Source organism: Ixodes scapularis, unplaced genomic scaffold (assembly GCF_016920785.2).
Source record: "Ixodes scapularis isolate PalLabHiFi unplaced genomic scaffold, ASM1692078v2 PGA_scaffold41__6_contigs__length_2269736, whole genome shotgun sequence".
NCBI lineage: Eukaryota > Metazoa > Arthropoda > Arachnida > Ixodida > Ixodidae > Ixodes > Ixodes scapularis.
This window is the reverse complement of record NW_024609870.1, coordinates 684,556-712,044: the sequence shown is the minus strand read 5'-3', so window position 1 is coordinate 712,044 and position 27,489 is coordinate 684,556. Positions and strand designations below refer to the sequence as shown.

General features: G+C 47.0%; 1 protein-coding gene across 1 annotated transcript; it reads left to right on the top strand.

Annotated features, from left to right (window-relative positions):
* The first annotated feature begins 34 nt into the window (after nucleotides 1-34).
* On the top strand, nucleotides 35-26,526 carry LOC8035104. Its single transcript, XM_002411034.4, has 5 exons — nucleotides 35-536; nucleotides 2,103-2,208; nucleotides 6,911-7,020; nucleotides 15,614-15,786; nucleotides 22,606-26,526. The coding sequence occupies exons 1-5, from the start codon at nucleotides 428-430 to the stop codon at nucleotides 22,879-22,881; spliced, it is 774 nt and encodes a 257-aa protein (XP_002411079.3). The 5' UTR covers nucleotides 35-427; the 3' UTR covers nucleotides 22,882-26,526.
* Nucleotides 26,527-27,489: the final 963 nt, after the last annotated feature.

Below are 27,489 nucleotides of genomic sequence, written 5' to 3'. Positions count from 1 at the left end.
GGCAAAGGGGATAGAAACTTCCTTGGACTCTGGTGACAAAAAGTAACAAAAAAGTGGTTAGTTGCCCCATCCGCGGTGAAAGGGCGCTTTTACGAGTTTTAAATAATTATTTGAGAAACTTTCGCTCATTTTAAATTGCTCGGTTGTCAATATAATTTAGATCATGCGAATAATATGTTATGATTCTAGTTCTGCTGTACAATACATTTTTATTGACACACGGCCCTTGATCACGTGGTTTGCGATTACCAGAGGCTTTCTACAAACTGTGTGATAAACTTTGGTTTGGGCCGACGCCACTAACCTTGCGTTCGGAGTTTTCTATCGAAGTTGTAGGTGTTGTAGTACTGCATAACTTGTGGTGAACGGGAGTTTTGCGTGAGTAATCAGGCGGCAGCAATCGGCGGCGCTGCCTCGAAGTGTCAAGATGCGCAACAATGTCCTCATCAGTTGCGCGCTCATCAATATCGGTATTCAGTGGGGTTTCTTCGTCATTTCGGCCGTGCTCAAGACTGAACTCCTCTTCGACATCGTAGGTGTGTGCTAGTTTGAAATGCGACTGTGGGGGCGAATGCAAAAAGTTTAGCGGTATCTAAAACCCTTAGGGTGAGACGTTTCGTTTTCATGTCATGGTCATGGATACGTCAAGTCGGAAAGGCAGCTCTTGGGGTTGCTAATTATCTTGCCTTCCTGTCAGATGTAGCACTAGCCGAACTTACCTTGCTTTCGTCGTTTTTGAAGAGTTTTAGCCGATTTCCTGTTCTCCTTAAGAAAAACCATCGTTGTTTCACCGTGCACGCGCGAGGTGATATATGCTCTTTTTCCCAGTGGCATCTGACAGGTCGTTGGTAAACAGTATTAATCAAAATTGAACCCAATTCACGCCTAATCTGGCTCAATCGAACCTAATCTTGGCCTGTAAGTTTATGTTGAGCTTAAATAGGCCTCGACTCTATTGCTATTTCTAGGATCTTATTCAGCAATGAGCTGAACGTGAACGCGGAGTTGTTACCATACATGAGCCCACACTGTCAGTAGAGCGGGGCAGTAAAGTAGTGAATTGAGCTAGTTGGTACTTCATGTGCAGTTCATGTGTGCTTCAAAAAGCACTTGATGCACTTTTTGTGCGCTGTGTTATCATGTTTATATGTCAGTAGAGCATACATGGAGTGCAATCACATGGGGCAAAGTAGAAATGAAAGTTTTGCACGAAAACTGAAGGCATCTAAATATTTAGTGGCAGTCAGTTCATCGAACAATGTTTTGTCGACAGATGGTTTCAGCAACACACAATGTTTCGTCTCCAGATTGTTTCATCGGCAAATTGTTTCATCTACAGCTCAGATTAGCTTTTTTTTGTCATAAGCTGTGGGAGACTGCCGTCGCATTTCGTTGCCGCGAAGCGGCTTGAATGCAGGCGGGAAGCTGGGCTAACGTGCACCCCAGTGATACACGCGTGGCTAAACATCCCTACAGGGTGCGATTCGCGTAACGAGTGTCGATGAAGCATTCGTATCGACAAAACGTGTGTCCACGAAACGTGTGCCCATGAAAAGATGTCCAGGAAACCGAGTTTGGACGAAACGATAGGGACCCTTAAATAATTGCCGGTCAAGCGAAATCGGATGGGCTGTCTTTGTCTCCCAAAGGCTTTGAATGGCATTGTGCTCTCCGATTAAAGCCACAGTTCCCCTATGAAAAGTGCTTTTTCTGTGCCTGGGTTCTTTCTTGGTGCAGCTCGGGGAACCAGTCAAGATCACTTTGACCAGCCTTCAGTTTGGCTAGGGCTCCATTTTAAAGCATTGAATTAGCGAAACTCCCCATTCCAAAATTCCGTTTGTCTCTGCCCCCGGAGTCACGTGACCCGTACACCAGTTTCCCCACTGAATTTGGCGAGAAAATTCCCGTTGGGACCCAAACACCGATTCAGTTTCCCCGCTAAACTTAGAAGGGAAATGGACGTTGCGTGACTTCAAGTCGGAGCTTTTTTTCTGCTGCGACTCCGAGTGGCAGCCCGTACGTGACTCGAAGGCGCAACGGAGCAGGGGTCTTTGAGGCGACTGGCAACGCTCACTTCGTGCCCCAATGTTGCGGCTGTTCAGGCTCCTTCACGTTCATCTTGCTGGTACTGCTAAGCTACCACTGGGGGAGCAGCTACACACTACGGCAGCAGATCCAGACCTGGATGGTCGTCATCTGGGCTCTCAGGTCAGATCTCGCTTGTACTCAAATTTTTTGTCCTGATTTTTTTAATGGTTTGCTGTCACATTCCCAAAGGTGGTCCACCCTGTATTTTTCGCCGGCTATTTCTTCATTTTGGGGTCCGAGGGGATTCAACATAGTCTGCAACGTACAGTTCACCCTTGCCTTGTCCACTGATCGGGCAGCTGGCAGTATTGTTAAATAAATAAATATCTGTTACTCCTTCAGGGAGGGCAGGGCAGAGCCACTTTAAAGCCAAGTGTTCTAGCGTCTTGCCCTCACTATAACATACGGCATATGAGTCTATCCTTTGAAATTTAGCCCTATACCGTAAAATTCTGTAAAAACTCCCCCGTCCGAGAGATCGCCCGTCCTGTTTTTCTGGCTAAGTATCTGTAACATAAAAATTTCAAAACATTGCCCACCCCCGATTCTCGTCGGACGTCATGTGATGTCCGGCGGGAATCACATTAATCGCGCGATCTGTGGTATCAATACATCTGACAAGCAAGTTCATAGCAAGTTCCCGCATTATTGTCCGCGATCTGCGCGCGACATGCGAGAATGTAGCCGATTCCCGCATTTTTGTCAGCGATCTGCGCGTGTGATATTGATTTCCTCAACACGCTACTTGTTCCCAAGTGTATATTGTATCGTGAAATGCGGTTCTACTGTATCCGCAATCTGCGCTATTCGTTGCCATGACAAGTGAGTCTGACGAATTCCCTTCTTCTTGTCAATGATGTGCGTGCACGATATCGGTTCCCGTAAGAGGCAAGTTTGTAGGATTATCAAGCTATATGGTGGAGACTTTGTCTTATTTATTTTATTTATTTATTTATTTCAAGATACTGTTAACCCCACTTGGGGTCATTACAGGAGAGGGTAAAAAAAAAAAAAAGTACGGTACTGAACACTGCAGCAAAACAAAAACACCGCACACATTACAGGAGACAAAATATGATCAGAAATAAACAGCAGCAGGAAAACAAGAAACACTGCATCAACAAGTGTAGTTTACAATCATATTACAAAGAAAACATTATTAAACTAGCAAACGGAATGCACCACTCAATAGTAACAAACAAAAAAACAAAAAAACTTCGAACTCCCCATAGTTTTGGCTGGTTTTACAAAGAACGGTGGCCCTTCTAGGTCTCACAAGTTGCACCATCACAGAACACGGTTGACACCGACAGATCATTATTTCTATTGGCACGTATACTGAAAATCTGTGCCCTAAGACCTGGCTTGGCGGTTAGGCCTAGAGTGGCCACACCTAGCCCCGTCGGAGAAGAGCAACCTGCGACGGTAACGGATGAGGCTGTACAAATGCCTACAGCAGACGGAAGCACGCCATCCTCGACGCTCAAGGCACAATGGAACTATAATAGATACGAAGTGGTCAAGGATATATGGAAAGGAGTGATGGTACCAGGACTGTCTTTTGGCAATGCAGTACCGGGCATGAAATCAGAGGTTCAATCAGTATTAGAAATTCGACAAAGAAGAGTAGGCAGATTGGCTATGGGAGCACATGGAAAGACATCAAATGAGAGAGCACAGGGGGACATAGGATGGTCGTCTTTTGAGAGCAGAGAAGCAATTAGTAAGTTGAAATGTGAACAAATGTTGACCGAAATGGATGATACGCGGTGGTCACGGAAGGTGTGCGAGTATTTATATATGAAAAGTTTAAACAGAAAGTGGACAATCCGAACCCGAAAGCTTACATTTAAATACCTATACACTAGTGATGGGGCGGAGGAGACTACTTCAGTGGAAAAGGAAGTGAAAGAGGCAGAGAGGAAAATGTGGAGAGAAGAATGCAGGAGAAATCAGCTCTAACAGTGTACAGGTCATGAAAGCAGGACATAAGAAAGGAAAATGTGTTTGACAATTCACTGGAAAGTTCTTTCCTGTTCGAGGCGAGAATGACAGTTTTGAGGACGAGGACATATAGGGATGAATTTCAAGAAACAGACACATTATGTGCTGCCTGCCATAATGACAGCGAGACACTAGAGCACTTGGTTTTGAAGTGCACAGGGCTTTGCCTTACCCTACCTGAAGGGGTAACGGATTTGGTCGGAGCCCTGGGGTTTACTGGCACGATGGAAGGACGGAAGAGAAAAGGATTAGAGTCACAAAGAGGTGATTAGAAGATTGGTGGAAATTATCCAGGGAAAATTGAACGACGAACAACTAACTAGCACTGCTGGGGACAGGCAGGACAGAGAAAAGTTGGGACTCCCTCCCGCGTGGCTCCGGCCCAAAGTCTCAACCCTGTCTCCCAGTGGGTCCGGTGCTGGAATAACGTCGGCAAGGTTTGACCAGAGGAAAATTGGCGACCCCCTCGACGGGGGGAAGAGGTGGGGGAAGAGAAGGGGGTGATGTTTTTAGTTTTTTTTGCCTGATTCTCCGGTTATCCTGGTGATATCCCACACTGCCTGGTGATAGTTAGGGGGAGAAAATTGGTCTTAAAAGGGCGGGAAGAATCATGTTTGTTTTTTCAGACGCTAGGTGGCGCAAGCTACCACCCGTTACAAAGAATATGACCATTAGCATCCATCCATCCATCCGGTTTATGAACGTAGTTTATGGGCACCATGGTGCCCATAAACCACGTCACCATGAACGTTCTTTCATTCTAGGAGGCCCTAAGATCGCCCAAGCTTGCCTTGCCACAGTACGATCAAAACCTCTTGCGCAACTCGGCTACTCAAACATCGCTCTCACCCCCGGCTTTGACTTTCCACCCCGCATGCACGTGCGAGATCGTCCTCAACGATCTCATCGTCCTCAACGATCTCATTGTCGCCGGTTCTGTTTGCCAGCAGGTTGAAATCAAAATGACCAGCTTCCTACATCTCTTAATAACACTCACTCTCATCGCTGCTGTAGACGTAGTCGCCGCAAACTGCATGCTTGAAACGCAGAAGGTAAACGAGGAAGCTAAAGCTCGAGACGCCGAGAGAGCCGAACCTGCGAGTGCGTCCAAAGGGACACTATGCATTGGTCTGATGACATCCCCAACCCAACAGCAACGGCAGCCATTTTGAATGGGGTGGACCCGAGGGTCCCTCATAGGAGTTGATTTATCCGCTAAACCAGGGGTCGGCAACCCTTTGTAGCGACGAACTGAGTCGTCACAAAGCCGACTCGGGGGGGTTGGACGGCAAATCGCGAAGATATGGGGGGGGGGGGGGGGGGGGGGGGCAGGGGGGGGCAGGGGCAGGCAGGCTGGGAGAAATAAAGGAAGGGTCGATGTTCTCTGCCCAAGCAGAAGGATGCCGGACAATGCCAATTGGAAGCGCTCCTTGTTCCTGTCTAACCCCATTTGTGGTCCTAAGTTCCTTGTGATTCTTGGAAGTGTGAGGAAGCTGCAGGGGAGGGGGCGTTCCTTTTTTTGGGTCGTCCCGGGGGCCGCATAAGACGGCCCCGCAGGCCGTAGGTTGCTGACCCCTGCGCTAAACTATCGCGCCATTTTTAAAACACATTTAGCAGAAATGTTGGAACATACAATGGGTCCTAGCAGTATAGTTAGCCCATGTTTTATTTTTGGCATGTCCTGACCCTCTTTACCGGTTCAAACTGGTTTGAACCATTATTTTTTCTCTCCGGAGCTGAACCGGAACTGTACCCAAAGCCGTGAACCCGAACTGATAAATATTTTGGTTCGACACTGAATTAAATTCATTACTCAAGTCACATCTCCAAAACACCCACATTAATATTCACAACTTGAGCAGAAAGTGTCATTCTACAAATTGCAAGCGCATCCCGAGTTGAACATGCCTACACTTTGCCCTTGCGGAGCCCACAGCTGTGCCAACTTTGCCCCCTCATGGCCAGAATCTGGCTCGCACGGGCATTTCACGAGCAGTCTAGTTGGGCATGTCCTCGCATAGTCGAGGTGGGACCCACGCGGGTAGCCCAAGTTAAGCATGCCCTGCTCTGCTGCTGTGGAGCCAACCCTTATATGTGCTGCCCCTGCATGGCTCACGAGGGTATTGCTTTAGCCAAAGTTGAGACAATGATAGCGCAGTCCAAACTGGGCATGCCCACGCTGTTCCCATCTAGGACCAACATGCATTTCGTAGGGGCTGCCCCAACCCACATTGCTCATATGGGACCCACGTGATTATCAGCAGCTGTTTCTTAGACTTTGTTGAACCTGTTGGCCTAGAGCAGTGCCTCTCAAATGGGGGTCCGTGAAGGCATTCTAGGGGTTCGCAAAGCTTTGCCTCGTGATTCAAGCCTGACTATATAAGTTGTCTTTTTTCATATTGAGAGGAAACGTTCCAATTTTTGGATGAGCTCTCTCGTGTGTATGTCAATGAGATAAGTCTACTTCACACTAGCAATTAGTTATATCCATGTATTAAATCATCGTCCCGATTAATTTCTACCTTTCTATTTCCCTCACCCCGAATGGGGTCCTCCATCACCTCCACCTATCTACAAGGGGTTTGCGAAACATCAATGGTTGAGAACCACTGGCCTAGAAAAACCCGCGGCTGTCCTGAGCCACCGCTCAGGACAGCCGACCTCCCGGCTGTTGTCGAAATCAAAATGCTCGTAAGCTTGCAAGCCTTTCTGAGCATGTAATGGACACATTGGGAACCTCTGCTCTTGGGAGCCCAACTTGAGTTCCCTTGGGCAGTGTCTGCACTATCCTCACGGATGTTCTTTGAACTGTCGCCAGGCTGGGCCTCTACCTGTTCACACGCAAGCTTCGCCGTGGGAAAAATTGGCATCAAGAAAGCCTGCCACCACCGCGGCGACGGAAATATTTTCTCTGGTGGACGCTTCAAGGCAAGTTCCTTCCGGAGAAGTCAGTCTGACAGTTTCCCGCATCTGTCCAATTGCTAGTCTTTGTCCTCCATAATGACCTTGCCTAAAACTGTGTTACTTTAAAAAGTAAAGGAAATTTGGTGGTAACGGAAACAAGTGAAAGCATAAAAAGTATGCACGAAACGACTAAGAAGCAGTGTTTGGAAGTACTTAAGTATGTTGTTAAAGTACTACTTCGAGTAGGTTAAGAAAACTTGTACTTGATTTTTTTTAATTATCTATTTGTACTTAAAGTATTTTTTCTGGTGCTTTTCAAGGAAAGTATACACTCTGTGCGACGCGACTGGCGCGCCGCCGCGCGGCCGGTACCGAAGGTAGGCAGTGAGCACCCCAGAGAAAACGAAACCGAAACCACACCGCGTACGTTGGTACGCGTTGAAGTCGGAGTGGTGCTGTTGCGCTGGGTTCACAGCGCTGGGTTCACAGCTTAATGACGCAGCCTGTGCTGCGTCATTAAGTGCTTCAATAGTTATGCGTCGTATCTCGTGGAGACAAAGTTTGTTTTTCACCTCGCCGATGTTTTGTGGGACAGCGACAACGATGGAGCCGTGCCATACGACGCGAGAAATTTGGTGTCCCGATCATGTCTGCCACTGTGTCGACACGGCTGACATATTCTACACTGCCGCTCTGCGCTCTGCGTTTGTTTTCGTACCAGTAACGCCTACATGTGTCAGCGCCGATGGGACGAACTGAAATGCCATCCCACACTCGCGGGTATGCAGTGCCAATTTCGTTGGAAGAATGCCCTCCAAAGAAGTTTCGTCCCCATCGTACGAGTCGATGATAATTCCGGACAAATATGGCACGCAATCTGTACCTCATGAAGAAAGATTCGAACGGTAAAAAAAGTGACCAATATAAATCTAAAGAAAACAACCATGAAACTCGGAATCACTGGAGAATCGGCGTTTGAGTAAGGAAGCTTATGTGGTGTGCTTTCTTTCTTGATCAGCCTCATTTTGGATGTGGAAACACTGACACCCCGAGTTCTGTAGACAACAAATTTTTTTCTCGGCTTTAGAGCCACCTATCGCAAAGTGGTTCGAACTGGAAGTACCGTCCACTGGTCCCTTCCTACCTGTAAAGTGTGCACCTCCCACGATGAGTGGTATTTTCGGACAGCCTTTGACGGTCAAAGCCAGTTCCCATTTAGTTACGCCTGCCAAACTAAATTTCCACCTGGTTTTGCTATGCCAACTATTTTGTTATCATAAGTGTTGTGCCAAGTGACGGTCATGTCAAAGTACCTGTGGGCCGAAAATCAGCACCTCGCACAACAGGTTATTACACAACAGCTGACCGCAAAAGTCCTTGGCGGCCGAACCGTGTGTTGGCCGACAACTTTGTTTTCTCGGCTTTGGAACCACCTTTCGTAAAGTTGTTTCAATTGGAAGTACAGTCCACTAGTCCCTTCCTACCTCTAAAGTCTCCACCTCCCCGACCAGTGGTATTCTCTTGACAGCCTTTTCATGGTCAAAAGCGGTTCCCATTGAGTTACGCCGCCCAAACCAAATTTTCACCTGGTTTTTCTATGCCACCTTTTTTTTTTTTTTGTATAATAAGTGCTGTGTCATGTTACTGTCAAGCCCAAGCACATGTGTGTCCAAATCTGCACTTTGCACAGCCCGCTATAACACAACATTTTGGGTCCAATATTGGATATACCGTACAGCTTTATTTCTTTATTCGTTAGAAACAACTTTCACACCTGCCGTCTTAATGAAACTTGGCACACTTCGTGCAGAAACTTATGTTACATCTCACTCGCCTCCAATATCACCGTTCCAGCAGTCCTACGTTTACAGCGACGAGCGAAATAAATTTCCCACTCAAAGCAATTATGGTGGCGGCCGTCTTGCTTTTCAGAAAATTGCTCCAACTCCTTTTTTGGCCGCAACTAGAGAAATTACCCCTTATAACGACTAAAACTCAATATATACAAAGAGGAGAACAGCTAAATGCCCTTCGTAGGTCTGCCCCAGCACCCGTGCAACGTCACCCTCAACGTATCGGCTCAAAAAGCAAAAGTTTCGTCCGTGCGCGCTTCCGCCGCCACAGCTTGGCATGCGAAAAGGCGCCGCAGGCTGCTGAACGCGCCTCACGGTCGAACGCCAGCTCCTCCGCTAGCGGCGCTGCGCGCGTTTTTCAAAGCGCCCCCTATAGTTCCCGCACGGAGTGTATAACTCTCGACTTGAAAGTACATTCTCAAAATTTGGTTTGTTCAATTTGTATATATCATAAAATGACGCTTCGTCAACTCTGAAGCTGGGAACTTTCTACTCTCACCAGAAACGCAAGAGGACGTATCGCTCGTCCGGTCCTTTCTCCGAGTAAATTAATGGCAGCTAGAAGACCGATCTTAATAAGTGCCTTATAAGCTGATTGTGTAGAATAGCTCTGTGGCCCATTGACTTTATCGAGTATTTGCTGTCATTTGCGAAAATAACTGATGCACCCCCAATTATTCCTTGGACAATGCATACCTGTTGAAAAAACACTGTGTAAACGGCATCGTGAAAAATTGTGTCAAAAAGTACTTATACTTTACCTTAAAAGTACATTGTGTTTACAGTATTTTACTTTGAAAAGTCCATTGCACCCATATCACCTTACTTGAAGTACATAACCTTTCATTTACTTTGTACTTCAAGTATTTTTTACATCTGCAGTCACGCAGAAACTAAATAGCTCGAAGCGAGCGGGCGTTTTCCACTTTAACTTGGACCACGCTGAGAAGACACGGATGATAACAGCAGTTTCTTTGCGTTGATGGGCTCCCCCCTGTTTGCTTCACGTGGACAAGTCCCGAAGTCAGCACTTGTAGGAAGGAAAACCGCCAGGATAGCACTCCTCAGAAAACAAACACTCGCTCGCTTGGAGCTATTTGCTTTCTGCATGACTGTACTTCTCCCAACACTGCTAAAAAGTGTGCAGAGTGAGAAAGATGTAGGAAAGAAAAAGCTTGCACGTGTTCTCCCAGTTTTTACTTGGCTAGAGTAGGGACAGTGAAATTAAATGCAGTAAATTTGATCAACATCACTGAGGCCGCGTGTAGATGCCTGCAGTAAAAATGGTTCCGTATCTTGTTTACCCGTAATGCTGCACGGGCCGATCTGACGAGTTTTTCTTGGGTGCCGACTTGGAGGAGTGCGCCTGGGGCTTCGGAGGTGCCTGGGGCTTCAAGATCATACAGTGCAAACTATTTGTTTGCATTATATTTACACAAACACTGCAAACAATGCACACGTCTGATATCTGTGTACAAAGTAAAGAATTCCTGGTCGGCAAGTTCAAGATCCCAGCTCTTGCCCGGGCTTCAGAGGTCACCAACCAGTCAGGAGTTGGCCGATTGTTTCAAATCTTGGGCAGAGGCACGCGACGCAAACAGGCCAATAGTGGACATTGACATTCGTCCTTTGACCTTGACTGCTCCGACGAGGGCTCCCGCCACCCCGACGCCTCTGCTGAAACACGGCCCAGGGGAGGCTCGCTGGCATGTAAAGGAAAAACCCATACGAAAGATGTGCAGCCGGCAGAAAGTTTGCGAGGAGTCTCCCACCAGACCTCGAGGGCTTGATCGTCCTTATTTTTGGACAGTGCATTTGTCTTGTGTCTTGCAGCACTATACCTTCCCACTTTGTCAGCATACGTGGTGTCCCCGACCTGCACAGTTTTGGCGGCATTATTGAGTCACCACTGCTTTTAAAATTCTTGGTCCCAACCTACCCAAGGTAGCTGGTGGTTTATTGCTGAGTGGCTGGCATGTGGTCCTTTAGTGGCATTGAGTTTGAGAGTATCGTGCCCCTCAAACACACCTGCCTTGTTGCCAGTTGGGCTGCATGCCAAACGTTCCTATAATTTTGTTATCTGCACATCCCATTGCTGAACATCACCACTCAGTTTGTGGCTTTTTCCAACTCAATATAAAACATATCCTACAATCTATCTTTCCTAGAATTCCCTTGAAAACAGGACTTACCCCACAGAACTCCTTGAAAACATCTAAATATAAGAAGAAAAATGATTGCATGCACATCTTGCCTCAATGTGCCTGCATCCGAGCCCCTTGTTCTCTCCAAAAATGCAGCCGAGAAATGGAAGAAAGTTTGGCAATGTATTAGAGACGACCGAAGCAGCAGCTGGGCATACGAATGTGGCCCCCTGGACGTTGCTGAACCAGAAGCGGTCTACGACACATCTCCCCTCGCACCTGCCAAGAAAAAAGATCTAGTCGTACTGCCACGCGCATCGGCGAGCGAGCGCGTGCGTGACCAAGTGGTTACCCCGCTTAACTTTCATGCGGAAGCCCAGGGTTTGACTCCTGGGAGTTACCCGTCTTTTAATTATTCTTTCAGTTTAATGTTCTGGTAAATTCGAGAACCGTGTTACTTGTTCGAGGTCCAAATGTTCTATGCGCCAGACTTTCTACGCCGATTGTTACGGAACCCAACGCATGTACATATGGGTCTCCGCGCGGCAAGCCGCAGTCAGTTTCGCCCCAGCGCTCCATCCTGCTGTTTCGCCGACATCGACGCCTGCAACGTCAGCTTTTCTATTTTGTTTCGGGCACAAGTTCACCCCATTAAACGTTCAGTTTCTTCAGTTATTCACCGCCTCATCATTTGTCATTTATGACATTTTGATGGAGGCGCGGGGTATAACTGAAAAAAACTGAACGTTTAATGGGATGAACTTGTGAAGGCGATCGAAGTCAACGAACGGGACCAAGAGAAGATAGCTTTCATCACGCTGGATGGGCTGTACAAGTTCAAGGTGATGCCCTTCGGACTATGCACGGCGCCAGCAACTTCCCAGCATGTCATGGACACCATACTGGCAGAACTGAAGTGGCAGAGCTGTCTCGTCTACCTCGACGACATCGTAGTGCTTTCCCGGCGACTTCGACAATCACTAGCGACATTTCCGAGCTGTTCTTTAAGCCATATGGACCGCCGGCCTCACTGTCAAGCCATCGAAGTGTCGGTTTGCCTATGGCGAACTGAAGTTCTAGGCCACGTGATTAGCAACGATGGCGTTCGCCCAGACCCAGAGAAGGCCCGCGCCGTCGGTGCATTTCAGCGCTGACAGACAAGAAGGCCATGCGAAGAGTCCTAGGACTTTGTACCTACTACCGACGCTTCGTTCGAGATTTTGTAAGGATTTCCGCACCGCTCACAAACTTCACGAAGGACGCTGAGAATTTTAAATGGGCCGAGGACCAGCAGCAGGCATTCAATAAACTAAAGCGACGACTCCCCAATCCTCCTGTTCTTGGACATTTCGATCAGGTCGCGGAAACCGAGATTCACACGGATGCAAGTAATGCAGGACTTGGTGCAGTACTGCTTCAAGTGCAAGAAGGCACCAAGGAAGTCATCGCCTAAGCAAGTTGGGCCCTGTCCAAGGCAGAGAGAAATTACTCCACGTCTGAGAAAGAATGCCTTGCGGCCGTCTGAGCAATCACAAAGTTTCGGCCATACTTGTACGAAAGCCTGTTCCGCGTAGTCACGGTCCACCACTTGCTGTGGTGGCTTGTGAACCTCGAGGGCCCATCGGGACGCCTTGCTCGATGGAGTCTCCGACTACAAGAGTTCAACATAGCTGTAGTCTACAAGTCAGGTCGCAAGCACAGTGACGCCGACTGCCTGTCCAGAGCCCCCATCAAAGTACCTTCCGGCAGCAGCGACGATGATGACGACAACTGCTTCCTAGGCGCAGTGAACACCGACGACGTGGCATGACGTCAACGAGACGATCCCGAGCTGTGTGCACTAATGAAGCACCTGGAAGGGCGCGGGAGTACTATCCCACGTGTTTCCTCACGAGCCCTGCCGTCCGTCACGATTCAACGAGGTGTACTCTACAAAGAAAACTTCGGGGACAACAACTTGCCGTGGCTGCTGGTAATCGCGACTGACCTTTGAGCTGAGATCTTTCAAGCCTGCCATGACGACCCGACGTCGAGGCATCTTGGTTACAGCTGGACACTGGCCGTTATTCATGAAAAGTGTTACTGGCCCAAGCTCCCCAAAACTGTCCACCTATACACACGATCATGCCATGAGTGCCAGCAATACAAGCAACCTTCAACGAAGCCGACCAGTCTCCTGCAGCCAATTCCTTCGCCATCTGCACCCTTCCAGCAGATCGGAATGGATCTACTTGGCCCTCTTCTGCCATTGACGTCGGGAAATCACTGGATAATCGTCGCCACAGATTATCTTACGCAGTACGCCGAAACAAAAGCCCTTCCTTCAGAAACGTCTGTGGAAGTCGCCAAGTTTTTTTTTTTATCGAGTTCTGATCTCGGATCGTGGATCCTTGCTCATGGCCCAGCTGACGCAAGAGATCTTTCGTCTCAGCCGCACCAGCCATTGACGCACCGCAGCGTACCACCCGCAGACCAGCGAGCTGACGGAGAGACTCTACTATCATATTAAAAATAGCGCAAAAGAGACGGGACAAAAAGACGAAGAAGCACACAGGACAAACGCTAACTGGTAACTAAACTTTATTGAAAGCTTCCAACTTTGCTATCGCCATGCACGCGCTTAGTCTCGTTCAACAGAGACAGGGCGTACCGCCAAATCCGCACAATCATACCGCCCACCGCCTGTTCCAAAAAGTCAGCAAAACAGCTACATCACCCCGCCGCACAATCCGAACGAATCGTTCGGATTGTGCGGCGGGGTGATGTAGCTGTTTTGCTGACTTTTTGGAACAGGCGGTGGGCGGTATGATTGTGCGGATTTGGCGGTACGCCCTGTTTCTGTTGAACGAGACTAAGCGCGCGTGCATGGCGATAGCAAAGTTGGAAGCTTTCAATAAAGTTTAGTTGCCAGTTAGCGTTTGTCCTGTGTGCTTCTTCGTCTTTTTGTCCCGTCTCTTTTGCGCTATTTTTAATATGAATGTCCACTACCAACTTGCCCAGCAGACCAAGCTTTTACAAGATTCTACAAGACCATCGCCGATGTGATCTCTATGAGCACATGACATGTGGAGAGGTACATCACATTTCCCTACAACACGGCAGTGCAAGAGACCACCAGGTTGACACCCTTTCAACTGGTTCCTGGTTGCAAAGTAATGACAATGCTGGACGCGATGTTACCCCACAAATTGGCTGTCAACGGAAGCGACGACGCCCAGGTAATTGCCCAACGAGCAAAAGAAGTCAGTCAGCTCGCCAGACTCCAGATTAAAGCCCAACAATGTGTCGACACTGGTTGCTACAACCTTTGTCGTCGGGACGTCCACTTCCAGCCCAAAGACAGGGTGTGGGTGTGGACACCGATTCACTGCCGTGGTCTCGGCGAGAAACTCCAGAAACGGTACTTCGGACCCTACAAGGTACTTTGTCGACTCGGAGATCTGAACTACGAGGGAATGTCCGACAGAACAAGAACATCATCACGCCGCCCACCATGACCTGAGGTTGTCCACGTCACGCGCCTCAAGCCGTACTATGTGCGATAAGACTGTGGACGGTGATTATGTGCTACACTTGATAGGACTGTGCTCTACCAGCCTCCGTATTTTCCCATTCTCTTGTTTGTTTTGCTCCGTTTCTTTGCACGTTCCATTAAGGCGATGCACTTCTTAAAGGGGGGAGTAACGTCGCGCGCACAACTGGCCAAGTAGGCTGCGCACCCATGGCCGAAAGGTTATCGGTTTTGGCTTCCACGCAAAGAGCCGAGGTTCGATACCTGGTAGCGGAGGCACCTTTTGTTATTTTTCTAATTGCCACATTCTGTTAAATTCGAGAACTCTGTTGCATGTTCGAGGTCAGAATGATTTGCGCTCCAAATCTCCTATGCTGATTGTTCTAGAAGCCCATGTGTGTACAAAAGGGGTTCCGTGTGGCGAGCCGGAGTAAGTCTCGCCCCAGCGCTCGATCCTGCTGTTTCGCCAACATTGACGCTTGCGACGCTAGCCTTTCTCTATTTTGTCTCGGGCAGAAGTTCGCCTCATTAAACATTTAGTTTCTTCAGTTACTCGCCGCCTCATCATTTGTCACTTGTGACAATATGACATTGTGATATATTGTCAGTGTTATGTGACACTGCAGAGTCGCATGACGTCGCAGTGTCTCATGACATTACGCTGTCATGTAATATCAGTCATGCGACTCCAGTGTCCTACAACTCCACAGTAACATGTGACATTGTATGACACCGTGACGTCACTGTGTGACACATTGACAGTGTTATAAGACACTGCAGAGTCGCATCACATTGCACTGTCGCATGGTGTCACGTGATGTCACAGTTACATGACTCCACAGGAACATATGACCTTATATGACACCGTGATGTCCCTGTGCAACACAAAGTCAGTGTCAAATGTCATCACAATTTCCCCGCTAGGTTTACCAGAAAAGTACCTTCGCTAAATTTCACTGAAAAGTGCTGCTGGTTCAGAATCTGGTCAAGTGGCACATTCCTCGCATTTGATAGAAAATTCGAGCCAGACAATGTTTTCCATCGTCCCCACATTCTGGAAGATGCCGTCTGTCCCACAGCTCTTTACGTGCTGCATCTCCTCCGTGCAGCCGCCCGCGTGGTTGTGACGCTGCTCCCGACGCTGCTGCTCAACACCAGCCGGCGCAGCATTCCCCTCGGGGTCCGGGATTTTGCTGGATGGTGCCTCTGGGCCGTGGGCTTCGGCTTTGAGTTCCTGGCTGACCACCAGATGGCCACCTTCCACAGCGACCCCGCCAATGAGGTCAGTTCCAGCTCTGGCCGCCCAGTTTGACCCACCTGAAAGACGTCGGTAAAAGTCAATGAGAGCGGCCAAAAGGCGCGACCGACGCTTCCGTCTCGGCGTCGCCGTGTGCTAGCGTCACACTCATTGGAAGACGCAAGGTAGGCATGTGCTGCGTGGATCCATCAGTGACTTTGTTTGGGGGCCTTCGAGGGGGTTTGAACCCAGTAGGTGCTCTGCCTGGACCATCCTGCGTCCCCCCCTTGTGCAGCCAAAGGCAACGGTTGCATGCTGGAGGTGGAGCTTACTATCGCCGGGCGGTATTTATGCCGCTCGGAAACAGGTCCGCCTCTTCGTTCCCGCTAAGCTTCTTTCTCGAAGGAGGACACGTGGACGCATTCTAGTCGAGGAGAGGAAGTTCTAAAACTTGCAACAGGATTCGGAATCTGCCAACGTCTCTGGCCGGATTTTAACCTGCTCACAATGATTAGCTCTCTGATCCCTGCAGGAGGATAGACGTATGGGTTGAAGAATTCCTATAAAGAAATAAAGGTCCTGCCTTCGAGTGAATACACTGTCACTACTGATATCGTTTTCTTAGCTCCTCGAGCTTTGTGCGCGTATTCGAGGACTTAACGCTGTGGACGTGTTGTTTATCTGGTCCATGCTTCGTATATATGGGCACCGGACGATTATTTTTGAGCCAAATTGTAAGATTTAAATTTTGTGCTCCTGAATGTTTATGTTACTCCAAAGAAATCAGTAGCATTTCTTATTCTGGGCAACAATTTTACTGTGCAGTTGCGAGTGGGGCAGTAGAATCTTATTCAGTATCAGGGGTGGAACGGCTGCGCCATTTGCGCCATTTTGCGCCAGACGCATTTATCTGCGCCATCCTGCGCCATTTTGCGGAAACTGCGCCGCAGCCAATACATCGCGCCATTGTGCTCCAAATCGCTGAACGTGCGCCCAATTTTTTTTTTCATTTTGTCTTGGTTTCGGTTTTTATCAACTCGATTGGCAACAATGAGCGCGTTTAGCTTGGTCGGCCTTGCAATCCTTTGTTCTGTTTATTCTTCCTTTGTATCCCAATTCCCGAGTCGGAAGCGCGCGAAAAAACTCGGGGTTCCAATTCCAAGTGCTACACCACCTGCGACTGGATTGTTGTTCTTCAACCATAAGCGGCTAAGCAAGTCGGCCGAGAAGAGGTAGAGCCGTTAAGCGTCAGATTACCTGAGGCTCTGCGGCCCAGGTTCCAGACGTCAGCCAGTTGAAAACACATTAGCAAACGATTCCTTTTAGTACTTCTTCGTTAGAAGTTGGAACCGCATTCCTGCAAGATAAATCGTGATTTGATAGAACTGAAACGCAGTCCGATCCGAAACCTTGCCGGCCAGCAGCTCTCACGCGAGCGATAGATCTTGCTTGACAAACCTTGCTTCTGCTTATCGCTAAGAACACGATAACTCCGTTAATCGTAGTCTGCTGCTTCAATATTGAGTTATACAATAGTATAAACTCGGAATTTGTTGCCCTGTTCCTCCGCGCAACTGCACGTCCGTTTCTCACGCACGTCACGTGGTTCGCACATATAATTACTATCTCGAACAGGTGTGAGTTGTGCCATAAGCAGTGCTGGTTTGCATTTTGAGCAGCTGAAAGCCACTCAGAAAATATCAAGGACACTATCTGCAGAAACATATGGTACTTGCTTTTTGGTTCTCATTAAGGCTCACAAAGTTTCAAGTTTTCGCATCTGTTACACTGTTATCCCACCTACATAGGTCCCTAACCACCATCTGTGTTGTTCTTTTGTGCTGCTAAGCACAACTGAAATTGCTCCCGTGCTTGTCTAAGACACAAGCTGAAGTTCAGTGAAAACTGAGCTGAGCTGCACCTAGCCTGCTCCAGAATGTAGTTTTAGCTGCTCCCAACCTGCTCCAAAACAGCTGTTTCAGCTGCTCCCGTGGCTGCTCCCAAGTACATTTCATGAGTTCCACCCCTGAGTATTAATTTTTTTTCTGCCTAAACTTTGAATCTCTTTACAGGTGTTTAACATGATACCTTTTTTATGTACGCACCAGCTACGGCCATTCAATTTAGTGCAGTCGTGGTTTTTTGTAATCTCAAAAGGGCATGGAAACGAGCCCATTTATATCTGATTAAATGCTTTTGGAGGCTGAAATTTGAGTACACCAATAAATGTCTGCCAGCAAACAATTATTTACAAAAATACTTTGAGTGACATTGTTTTGATACCCATGCCATTGATATTGGTTGAGTGCATTCTCGAGTTGTGCTTAGTCGACAGTTTCTCCACATCACTTGGAATGTTACCACTTGTCCCGAGCATTACTCATTCTATATGGCAAAATAGTATCTACTAAATATAAATCTTTTCTTTCTTTTCAAGCAAGAAAACACAACTATATGAGTGGAGAGGAAGCGCTGATCCTTAAAGGGGCACTGACACCCCAAAGGTCGTATTATTTTTTATTGTCTAAAACGATGCAAGTTGTAGTCATATACACGCAAAAAAAAACGCATCGCAAAAAAAAATTTCCCCGGGCGCGCGCGCGCCTTTTTATTTTTGGCGTTTAAATTTCCCGCGCTAACCTCCTTGCTTCTTTCGATCGGTGACGTCAAAAGTCAGGAAGTTTAGAAGCTTTGTAGGCGACATTTCTATAACATTTAATAACAGCAATCGTAAAACATGTTTTTTAACGCAATTGCGAACGCACTACGGCCCCTCTTTTTGAAATACCAAAAATCAGATTTTGGTGTGATGTCGCTTCCTGGATTTGTATCCCCCCTCGGAAAACTTGGCCGCGCTAACGGCGAGACGGGGACAGTACTGCTCTGAACGGGGAAGAAACCGGTTTTTTCCCACGCTGGCTTCTATCCTGCCTGCTCACCTCCTCCTCGCCTCGGGTTGCTGTGGCAACGGCGGAGGTCCCAAAGAAAGTCGAGTCGCAGGAGACCGCAAAATTTGACTCACTGCACTGGCGCAGATCACGCGGGAACTTCAAATTCGGCATTTGGAAATTATATTTTTAATTAAAAAATACTGAATTACCAAGTTTCGAACTTTGAGGGCAATGTCCCGGCATCGTTTTCAATCGTTTCGGATAATAAAAAAAAGTATGATTTTGATGTGTCAGTGCCCCTTTAAACTCCCTCCCCTCAACATAGACAACCCGAGGTACAATTTTTTTTTTTTTTTTTTATAGTCCCGAGATTACTGGAAATTATTTTAAGACCTCACCCTCAAAATATTGATAACTGCATAATTACGGCAAAAAGAAAAAGAAAGTTAATTTAAGAAACCCGAATTTGAAGCTTTTACTTAAGTCTGTGGCATAGAGTGCAATCCACTTATAACGATACCACATATAACGATATACTGCTTGTAACGTTCAGTTTCTAGAGTTTCTAGACTCGAAATGACACGTTTCTAGTTCAGCTACAACGATAATCGGTTATAACGACTGCATTTCCGGGTTTTCTCATTGTCGTGGTATATGGACTGCACTGTATACGGTGAACTGGTTTCTTTCTGCTGTTCCTTGCTGCCCCTAAACAAAAATGTGGCGATGCAATCACGGGAGCATTTCTTCACATCCTCGCGCAGGCTGTGCCTCCCTCTTTGTGGGGAACGATTGTTGGGGAACGATTGTCAGACATGTGGCCCCACACCCGACCTTCGGTCGAGCAGTCGATACCGGGCTCGATGGATTTACCGGCACCAGCCTGCACCGGAGCAGAAAAGTGCAGGGCAGTGTACTTCTGGGTGCGTTTTCGCCTGCACCCGTAAACCGAATACGTCGGTGTGCACCGAGCATAGCCGGAAAAGCAGGTAAACACCTTCCCCCAGAGTTACCTATCTCGGAAGTTCTAGTCACTTATGGCCACCATCAGTTTCCCCGGTCACTTGCAGCTGGTTGAGCCTACAAAAACAAAATTTTCCACATTGAACAAAGGCAGAAGGCAAGAAGAGGGTGGAGTTTTTGCCCCTGCCACTTCTGATCTATGTTTTTGATATTTTAAAAGAAGTGGTGTAGTGTATTCATGACAGCTCTTTAAAAAAACGTTTCATAAAGAAGTGTTTCAGAAATGTAACTTGCAAGTCTCTTAACTTTTTTCGCTTCGTACGTCGACAAAGGACAGAAGAAAGGAGAAGACTTGGGAAATTCAAAACGCATGGTGGCAACAAAAAAAATATATTATTTTCTGCATTCTATTTTTGGGGGGGTGGCACGACACCACTTTGAAGACGATAAAAATATATCAAGGTTTCGGGGTTGTCAGTGGCCCTGAAGAGACTTTCCGGTTTTTTTGCTCAGTGACCACTTCTAAGTAACTAAAATTAGCCTTTGTTTAGGTGCACCAGATGGCTTGTTTGCTTTGCTCCCAGCTCGTCCAGAAGAGAAAAGATTGGTGGGGGCCTCGGAGTCTGCCTTTCGAGACGGAGGAGAGGCCGCCCAGTTCTGTCATTGCATCCATGTCCCTGAATAGAGGCTTTACAAAAAGGGGGCGCACAGTCATTGTAACATTGGGCACAAACAACGAAGGACAAAATAAGTAGAATTATAATCCGTGAGAGGTGGCAAGTGCTTTCTGATTACTGAAAGAGAATCATAGAAGACAACACAGGCTTTCCAAAATTTGGGATATCGGTTATGGTTACTATTGAGTCTAGTAGGCTGTTCCAGCTGTCAATAGAAAGTTGTTTCTGTAGACGTCCGCACAGAGGCGTGCGGGAAGAGAGGGTTGCCAAGTTCCCCATTTTAGGGTGGGGGAAGTTTCTTGCTCATACCTTCGACAGTAAACCATAAAGAGGAGCGTTATTCAATGCAAATGCTGCAGGGGTCAGCAAAGGAGTTAAACTGCCTTTCCACACCCCAGCTGCCTGTCCAAACAGTAAATTGCTAAACAGCGCGAAAAGACAATGGACGGAGAACAGAAACTGACAAGACCAAGCGCTGTCTTTCAGCTGAATGTTTAATAGAAAAACGCATCACTTGGCACACTGATTACAACACTTCCTGTCTTGCGCAATAATACAAAACAAATACTCTGGACCTGAAACACCCCCTATCCTAGGTCTAGAAAGACTGCCTTGCTGTCCAGCAAGGTTATGGACAATTGGCTGACACTTAGGTTCACTCGCACAGTCCCTGTATGCCAGGTGAGAGTACCCTTTTAGCAAATTTTACTGCTCTCTTAATTACGTGTCAATGCCCAGTCAGTCCGATGTAATCGCACATAAAGGGAACCTCGTACACTATGCCAATGACACATACTATTTTTTTAATGACAAACTATCAAGAGAGGCCTCCAGTTTGGAGTCTTGAGACCGCCAAATTTTTGCAGAAGCATACGTGCCAAATTTAGACGAAATGTAAAAAAGGAGAGATCTATTTGTTCTCAATATTTCCATTGAATGCCCCTCAATCTGTACAAAACTGTACGTGCTGTCATTGAATAGAAAAAGAAGTATAGAAAATGAGAGTTATGGACCATCCCCCATTCCCCTGACCTGGAAAAATGACATTCAAGAAACAACATGACAACAATATACAAACCTCATCCTAAAGGAACGTATTGCACCATGTCCTGTTCATAAATTGTTTCTTCCTTCATGTGAACTAAATGGTAATATGGAACACCATCACTGAAAACTTCTTTAGTTTTAAACACTTGTGGGGACCGTTGGTCGCCCTTCCCCGATGGCCAGTATAACGGCCGTGGCTCGGAACGCTCGGCCTGGTTGCCGACGCTCCCTCACGACTCACCCGCACTCTGGTCCCAAACTGACCAATGAGGGAGCACCGGCAAGGGGCGCCATGTCCAAACGGCATAAAAGCCGGGACGACAGAGTGTGGGAGCACAGTCGGAGCCTAACCATCCAGGAGTTTCAACTACAGAGTACTAACCAAATTAATAAATGCAACAGATACAAGCACCGTGGTGTGATTGCTGTGGAATTTGTGCTGGACTGTGCCAAATTGCTCAGCAACTAATGTCACTTCATCAAAACGTTTCATTTTCACCGGCCTTGAAATGCAAGATGCATTCTTTCTAAAAATCAAAATTAATTCCTCAGACACCGCTTCCATGTCCGATCTTTTGGAATGGCAGGTGTGGATATTTTAAACTTATGCATATTGGTTTGAATAAAGTAGCGCGATAATATTCGAATTTTGGCCCTCGTATCAAGTACAGAAACATTTGCTTTTTGTTCCTCAATCAAAGTCTTGAATGAATTGACTAGCTGTAGTGAGTGCGAGCCACTCATGGGGTGATCACTGCAGGGAGCTTCGTGGCTCTTTGTACCCATTCATGTCTCCTGCAGCTTAGAGACCGACATACACTTTGTACTTTCCTCCTTTTATTATTTCTCCCTTTCGCATATTCTCTCCACCCTCCAACTTGCCCCAACACTTCTCCCCCGGCAGTTTTGAGGGCACTTTATGTTCCCTGCAGAACACTGAGGTTGTATGTCAGCCTTGACGTGAACTAGAGCACTGTTTCTTCTCAATTGAGTATCTGACAATGGTAATCTTTCTCCATAACCATTATCTACCCTGTTCCTTTGATGTCACTGGCCTTAGGATATGGTTTTTCCTTCTCCTTCTGACTCAAGGGTGGAAGAGAAGGCCACTGCTGTAACATGAAATACCCTGCATTTGTGAGATAATGGCAGCAGCTGATATTTTGCTAAGTAAAAACTCTCAGGTAGCTGATACACGGAGAAATATGCTTGACTATTCTGAAGTGCCTGCTGTCTTCTCCAATTCCAGCATTCGGTGTTCTGATCTGTGCTGTTCTTGCATCCAGGGCAAATTCATCTCATCGGGTCTGTGGAGCGTGTCACGGCATCCCAACTATTTTGGAGAAATCCTGCTCTGGCTGGGGCTGTACCTGTCGGCCAGCTCGGTGCTGCAGCGCATGGAGTTTCTGTGCGTGCTCTGCCCCATTGTGGACCTCCTGCTCCTCACGAGGGTCACGGGCGTGCCAGTCCTGGAGCGAGAGGGCTTTCGCCGGTGGGGCAACGACCCCGCTTACCACGAGTACCTGCGGTCCACAGCCCTCTTGGTACCCTATCTCTGGTAGCCTGCCTTTCAAGCACATGCAAGATACTTTGACCCCGTGGTTCATGGTGTTCTTGATATTAGCTGTGGTGAGGTACTCTGGTGGTTGTAAACACCAGAAAGATTATCAGGCACCTTTCACCTACGGCATCTCTGATGTGCGGTCTGGTAGCGTGCCAAAAGACACCAAGAACTTGTACCGAGGGAACACAGTGCCTCCAGTTTTCGATGCCTCTGGCATGAAGCACAAGTGATTTCTCCCCTGTGGTACCATTCCTTCTTGCTACTGCAGAATCAGATTATGGTGCCTTGGATGGGAAGCACAAGACTGTTCCAGCCGTGGTCTATTTTACTCCTGGTAACTTACCACTGGTAGGAAACAAGGGACTAAGTACAGTCAGCACTAAAACAGATGAGCACAAATGAGCGATTGCCGGGCTGACGGAAACGACATTGCCTGGTGGGTGCCACTTTTGTAGCACTGGAGGAGCCGGCAGGCAGCGTCTGTTGGTAAGAGCACTTCTGGAACATTGCTGCTGTAGCTGCCTCAGGCTTTTGCTTGCTCGTTGAGAGCAGCGGTACCTTCTTTTTCAATCGCTGTTTTAACTGTCATTGGCACTTTTTAAGGCGCCGAACCAGTAAGGATCATAGACAACGTAGTAAAAAGAAACTTTTGTCAAGTGTAATTGTCTGCCTATGCGGAGTGCAAGTTCGTCTGCTTCTTTTGCAGGGGTTGTGGTGGCATCAGAATGCCGAGCTCTGATTGGTTCTGAATGAAGGAATAGTGGGTAGACTTCAAGGTAATCAGAGCTCAGCGTCGTTCTGACATCACCGAAACTCCTGTGCAAGAAGCAGACGAACTTGCGGTCCGCATAGTCTTCCAAAGCACCAACAGATTGAGAGGTGGGAATGACCACTCGGTGTATTTGCGGCAACAATTTGACCGCTTGTGCTAACCTTTTTTAGCGCCGACCGTACCAAGAGAATATATTTGATGCGTGTTACACAAGTGCAAGCTCGTCCAGTGACTTGAGCATATGGAACAAAGCCCTCCCCGTTTTCAGTGGGACATTACTCTGGTGCCTGAGATATGCTTGGGATGCCAAGAGATTTTAATGCAACCATGGCAGCCTTTGGGAAGTGGATTGGCTTCATGATCAAAGCTCTTTGGCAAAGTGCAAGGGATATTTTCTATAATAGCGAGTTTGTCTCACACGCACCGCGCGAGTTCTCTTCCAGGGTACATCGCAATCGCATAGTACCTCGCGGAGAACCGGGCCCGAACGAACTTGCCGAGTGCAAACTGATGCTGTCGCCATCTATTTTAAAGCAAGAATACCGACCTCAAACCGAAATGACAGGCGGGAATATCAGGCGGTGCGGTCGCTGCAATGTTCATATTTTTAATGACTTAAACAGCGCTATTGTCGTGAAGATGTTTAAAGACAAAATATCTTTCTGCCATAAAAACTGCTTGTAAGAAATAACAGAAGGCGAGCAATCTTTCCAGTCTTATATAATTTTTTACACTGGAAAAAACACACTCTATACCAACCGTGCAGAAGCTTGATCAGGGCGTAAGTCACTGAAAGGATAGGGTTTCAAACTGGTCCGTTGAAACCTCCAGCAATACGTTTCATGGCACCTTCGATTTCAATCCTTGGTTGCATACAGCTGGGTCAGCTTTTATCCCTAATGCGGAGATCGAGGGCATTCTTGAACAAAGAAGCGAGGATGCAAGATAACTGGTGTAGGTAAATGTTAAGCATGGTGATCTTGCCCGAGTCTCAGTTAAAATCGCTATGTTTAGCTTTCTCAACTGCTAATTGGGAGAGCTTTGTCAACAAATGTCCATTCGTGAGTCCACAATCGGTAATGTTTTAGCAACAACTTTTTATCCATACTCCCACAAGAGAGGTCTATAGCCGCCGCAGCTGTATGCGTTTGTCCTGATACTTTCTATCGCGTGTCGTTCAATTTACGTGAATACGGTTAGAGAACTACTCAAAACTTGTAAAAGTGTGGGTTGACAATTGCTTCCTTCAAGAAATAGTAGAAAATCGAAATTCAAGCTTGCATTGAATCCCCTTTCTCGTGGGACGCAATCTCTAGCAGAAAATCCACTTTTGTTTTTTGGTTTCACTAGGCACAAATGGCAGCTCATAGTAGACGAGTAGCAGACGAACACCTGTCGTCTGCTACTCGTCCGCTCGGTGCAAATGGCAGCTCGTATTAAATGAGAAGCCGACGAACACCTGTCGTCTGCTCTCGCACCCCGACGGGATTGCATTTTGGCGCACGCTCGATTCTCTCGGTGCAGCCAGTGCATGCACGCTTGAAGTGCCAGCCGGAGCGAACCTGCTCCATGCTGCAAATGGGCAAGCGAGAGCACAAGTGCAGTGAAACCAACTCACTATAAAGTTGTAGTGAATTTGTGAAATCATAACAAATGTAGCGGGAAAGCTTGCACTACCCTTTCTATTCCTAAAGAGAAGTTTGTGAGGCAAGATGGTCCCGGTGATTCGTGGAGGGTGCAAGTTTGTCACAAATGTGTCCATGAGGTGGGGAACGTGCAACTACAGTAGTTCTCGCGTCTTCTCGTGTATGCCTTGGGTGCCTTTTGAGGTTCCAGTAGATGGACAGCACATGCAGCAGACAATGTACTACCGTCAAAATTTGGAGGTAGTCATTTATTGGGGGATGGTCGCTCCTTGAGTCAATAATATGTAAAATTATGTCCTCCGTGTATTTTATGAATGTTACAAAATTGATGGGGGGGGGGGGGGGGGGCACCTATTGTGGAATGGGCAGATGCTTGGTATTTTATGGTAGTTCTTGAACCACAAACTCTAGTGATGTTTATGGTGTATTCTCACGATGGAATTTTTCTCGTGGAGAAGTCTTGGGAGCGGGCATACGTCATTGAGTTTGGAGGTCACATGACCCGCGTCATGGGGATAACCGCGGAGGGCCTGTTAGCGGCTCACCGTCACCTCGTCTGGATGGAAATGGCAACGAACGAGCCAGCGCTGCTTTGCCCTTTTACTCTTAGTTTTGCTCTTAGCTGCGCCTCGACGGAAAACACAGCCGACTCCCCCGTGTGAATGCTAGCCCGGTTATCTCCGAGTGTCGTCGCCTCCGTCGCGGCTTATCCTCCTCGCAGGTTTTTGACGAAGCCAGTTTCTCAAGTTTTCATCGTGGAGATACATCTCTCGTGCGAATACACTATTTAAGCACAAAAATCTAGCAAAGATCAACTACCGTTAAATCCCAAGCAGGTGCCCTCTCAAAATTTGGAGATAATCATGTAAATGTAAAGATATGTAAAGATATTGCTCGCGTATGTTTTGTATGTTACAAGATTGAAGGGTGGGCATTTATTGTGGAATGGGTGGATGCTCGGTATTTTACGGTACTTGCAGCATTTCTGGAAAGCCCTTAGATTATGGCAGCAGCCCACAGCTGCTTGTAAGGCCCCAATGTTGTTAAAATTTCAGGTTGGACGAGTTGGTTGTTCATGTTGGTCGACGTTGCAGTGCATTTGAAAACCTCGCTCCAGCTTCCAAACACACAAAAAACAAAACATTCACACAGTGCTTACTAACAACTCTGTATTGCGTGATAAACTTCTGCTTCTACTTCTACTTCAGTTGAAGACGATTTTCAACAAAAAAAAGGAAAAAAGCCACAAAATGAAAAAAAAGGAAAAATTCCCTTTTAACTGCAAAGAAAAAAAAAAAGTTTTTTTAAACAGCCTATATCGGACAAGCATGTCACAAAACAAATCTTCCGCGAAAAAGCAAATTTTTTCTAGAAATATTTACGCCGCAGTACGTAATTTAGTCAAAGTCACAACTTCTCCACATTTGAAACTCCCACTCTTTCGACGCGCGCGGAGTGGCTGTTATACGTCACTCTATGACGTATAGCAGCCTCTACGTGACGTATAATACAAACTTTGTGGCACGCGATTTAAAACGGACGAAATAGCCGCAAACTAAAATCAGTCTCGCGCAATTAATATTGCTGTAAACATTTTTGTTTTTGGCAGAAAAATTGTTTTGTGACATGCTTGTCCCAATTAGGCTGTTTAAAAATACAATTTTTTTTCTTTGCAATTACCCTTTAACAAACTTGCAACTAAATAATCCCTCGTTTTGTTGAAGTGGAAGTAGAAAAGAACTAGAAGCATAAATTGAAATAGGAGCAGAAGTGGAATAAGTTTTTTACGCAATGCAGTTTGTGCTGCGTAAGTGTTTTGTTTTTTGTGTGTTTTGGAAGCTTGAGCAACAGTTTTTCGAGAGTGCTGCAACGTCGGTCCCGGTGTTATCAAACCAGGCTTGATAACATCGGCAGTAGCCCGAGGTGGTTGCAACTGAGGTATGTGGTTGTTTAGGTTTATTTCTTTTTACTTTCGATACTGCCGAAGCATTTAAAAAAATGCCACGTTTCTAAAGCATTTCCTACCAAAGTCAAGCTCGCAAATGAATTAAAATATGTCTTTCTCAGTTTGGTTTCTTTTTTGGGAAGGTGCAGGAGAGATGGTGCTATGCAATTTGGGATCAAAACAAAAACCTGTTTGCTTTGCCAGACGGTTTTATAGAAATGGCTCACTCCTAAGGGGACATGT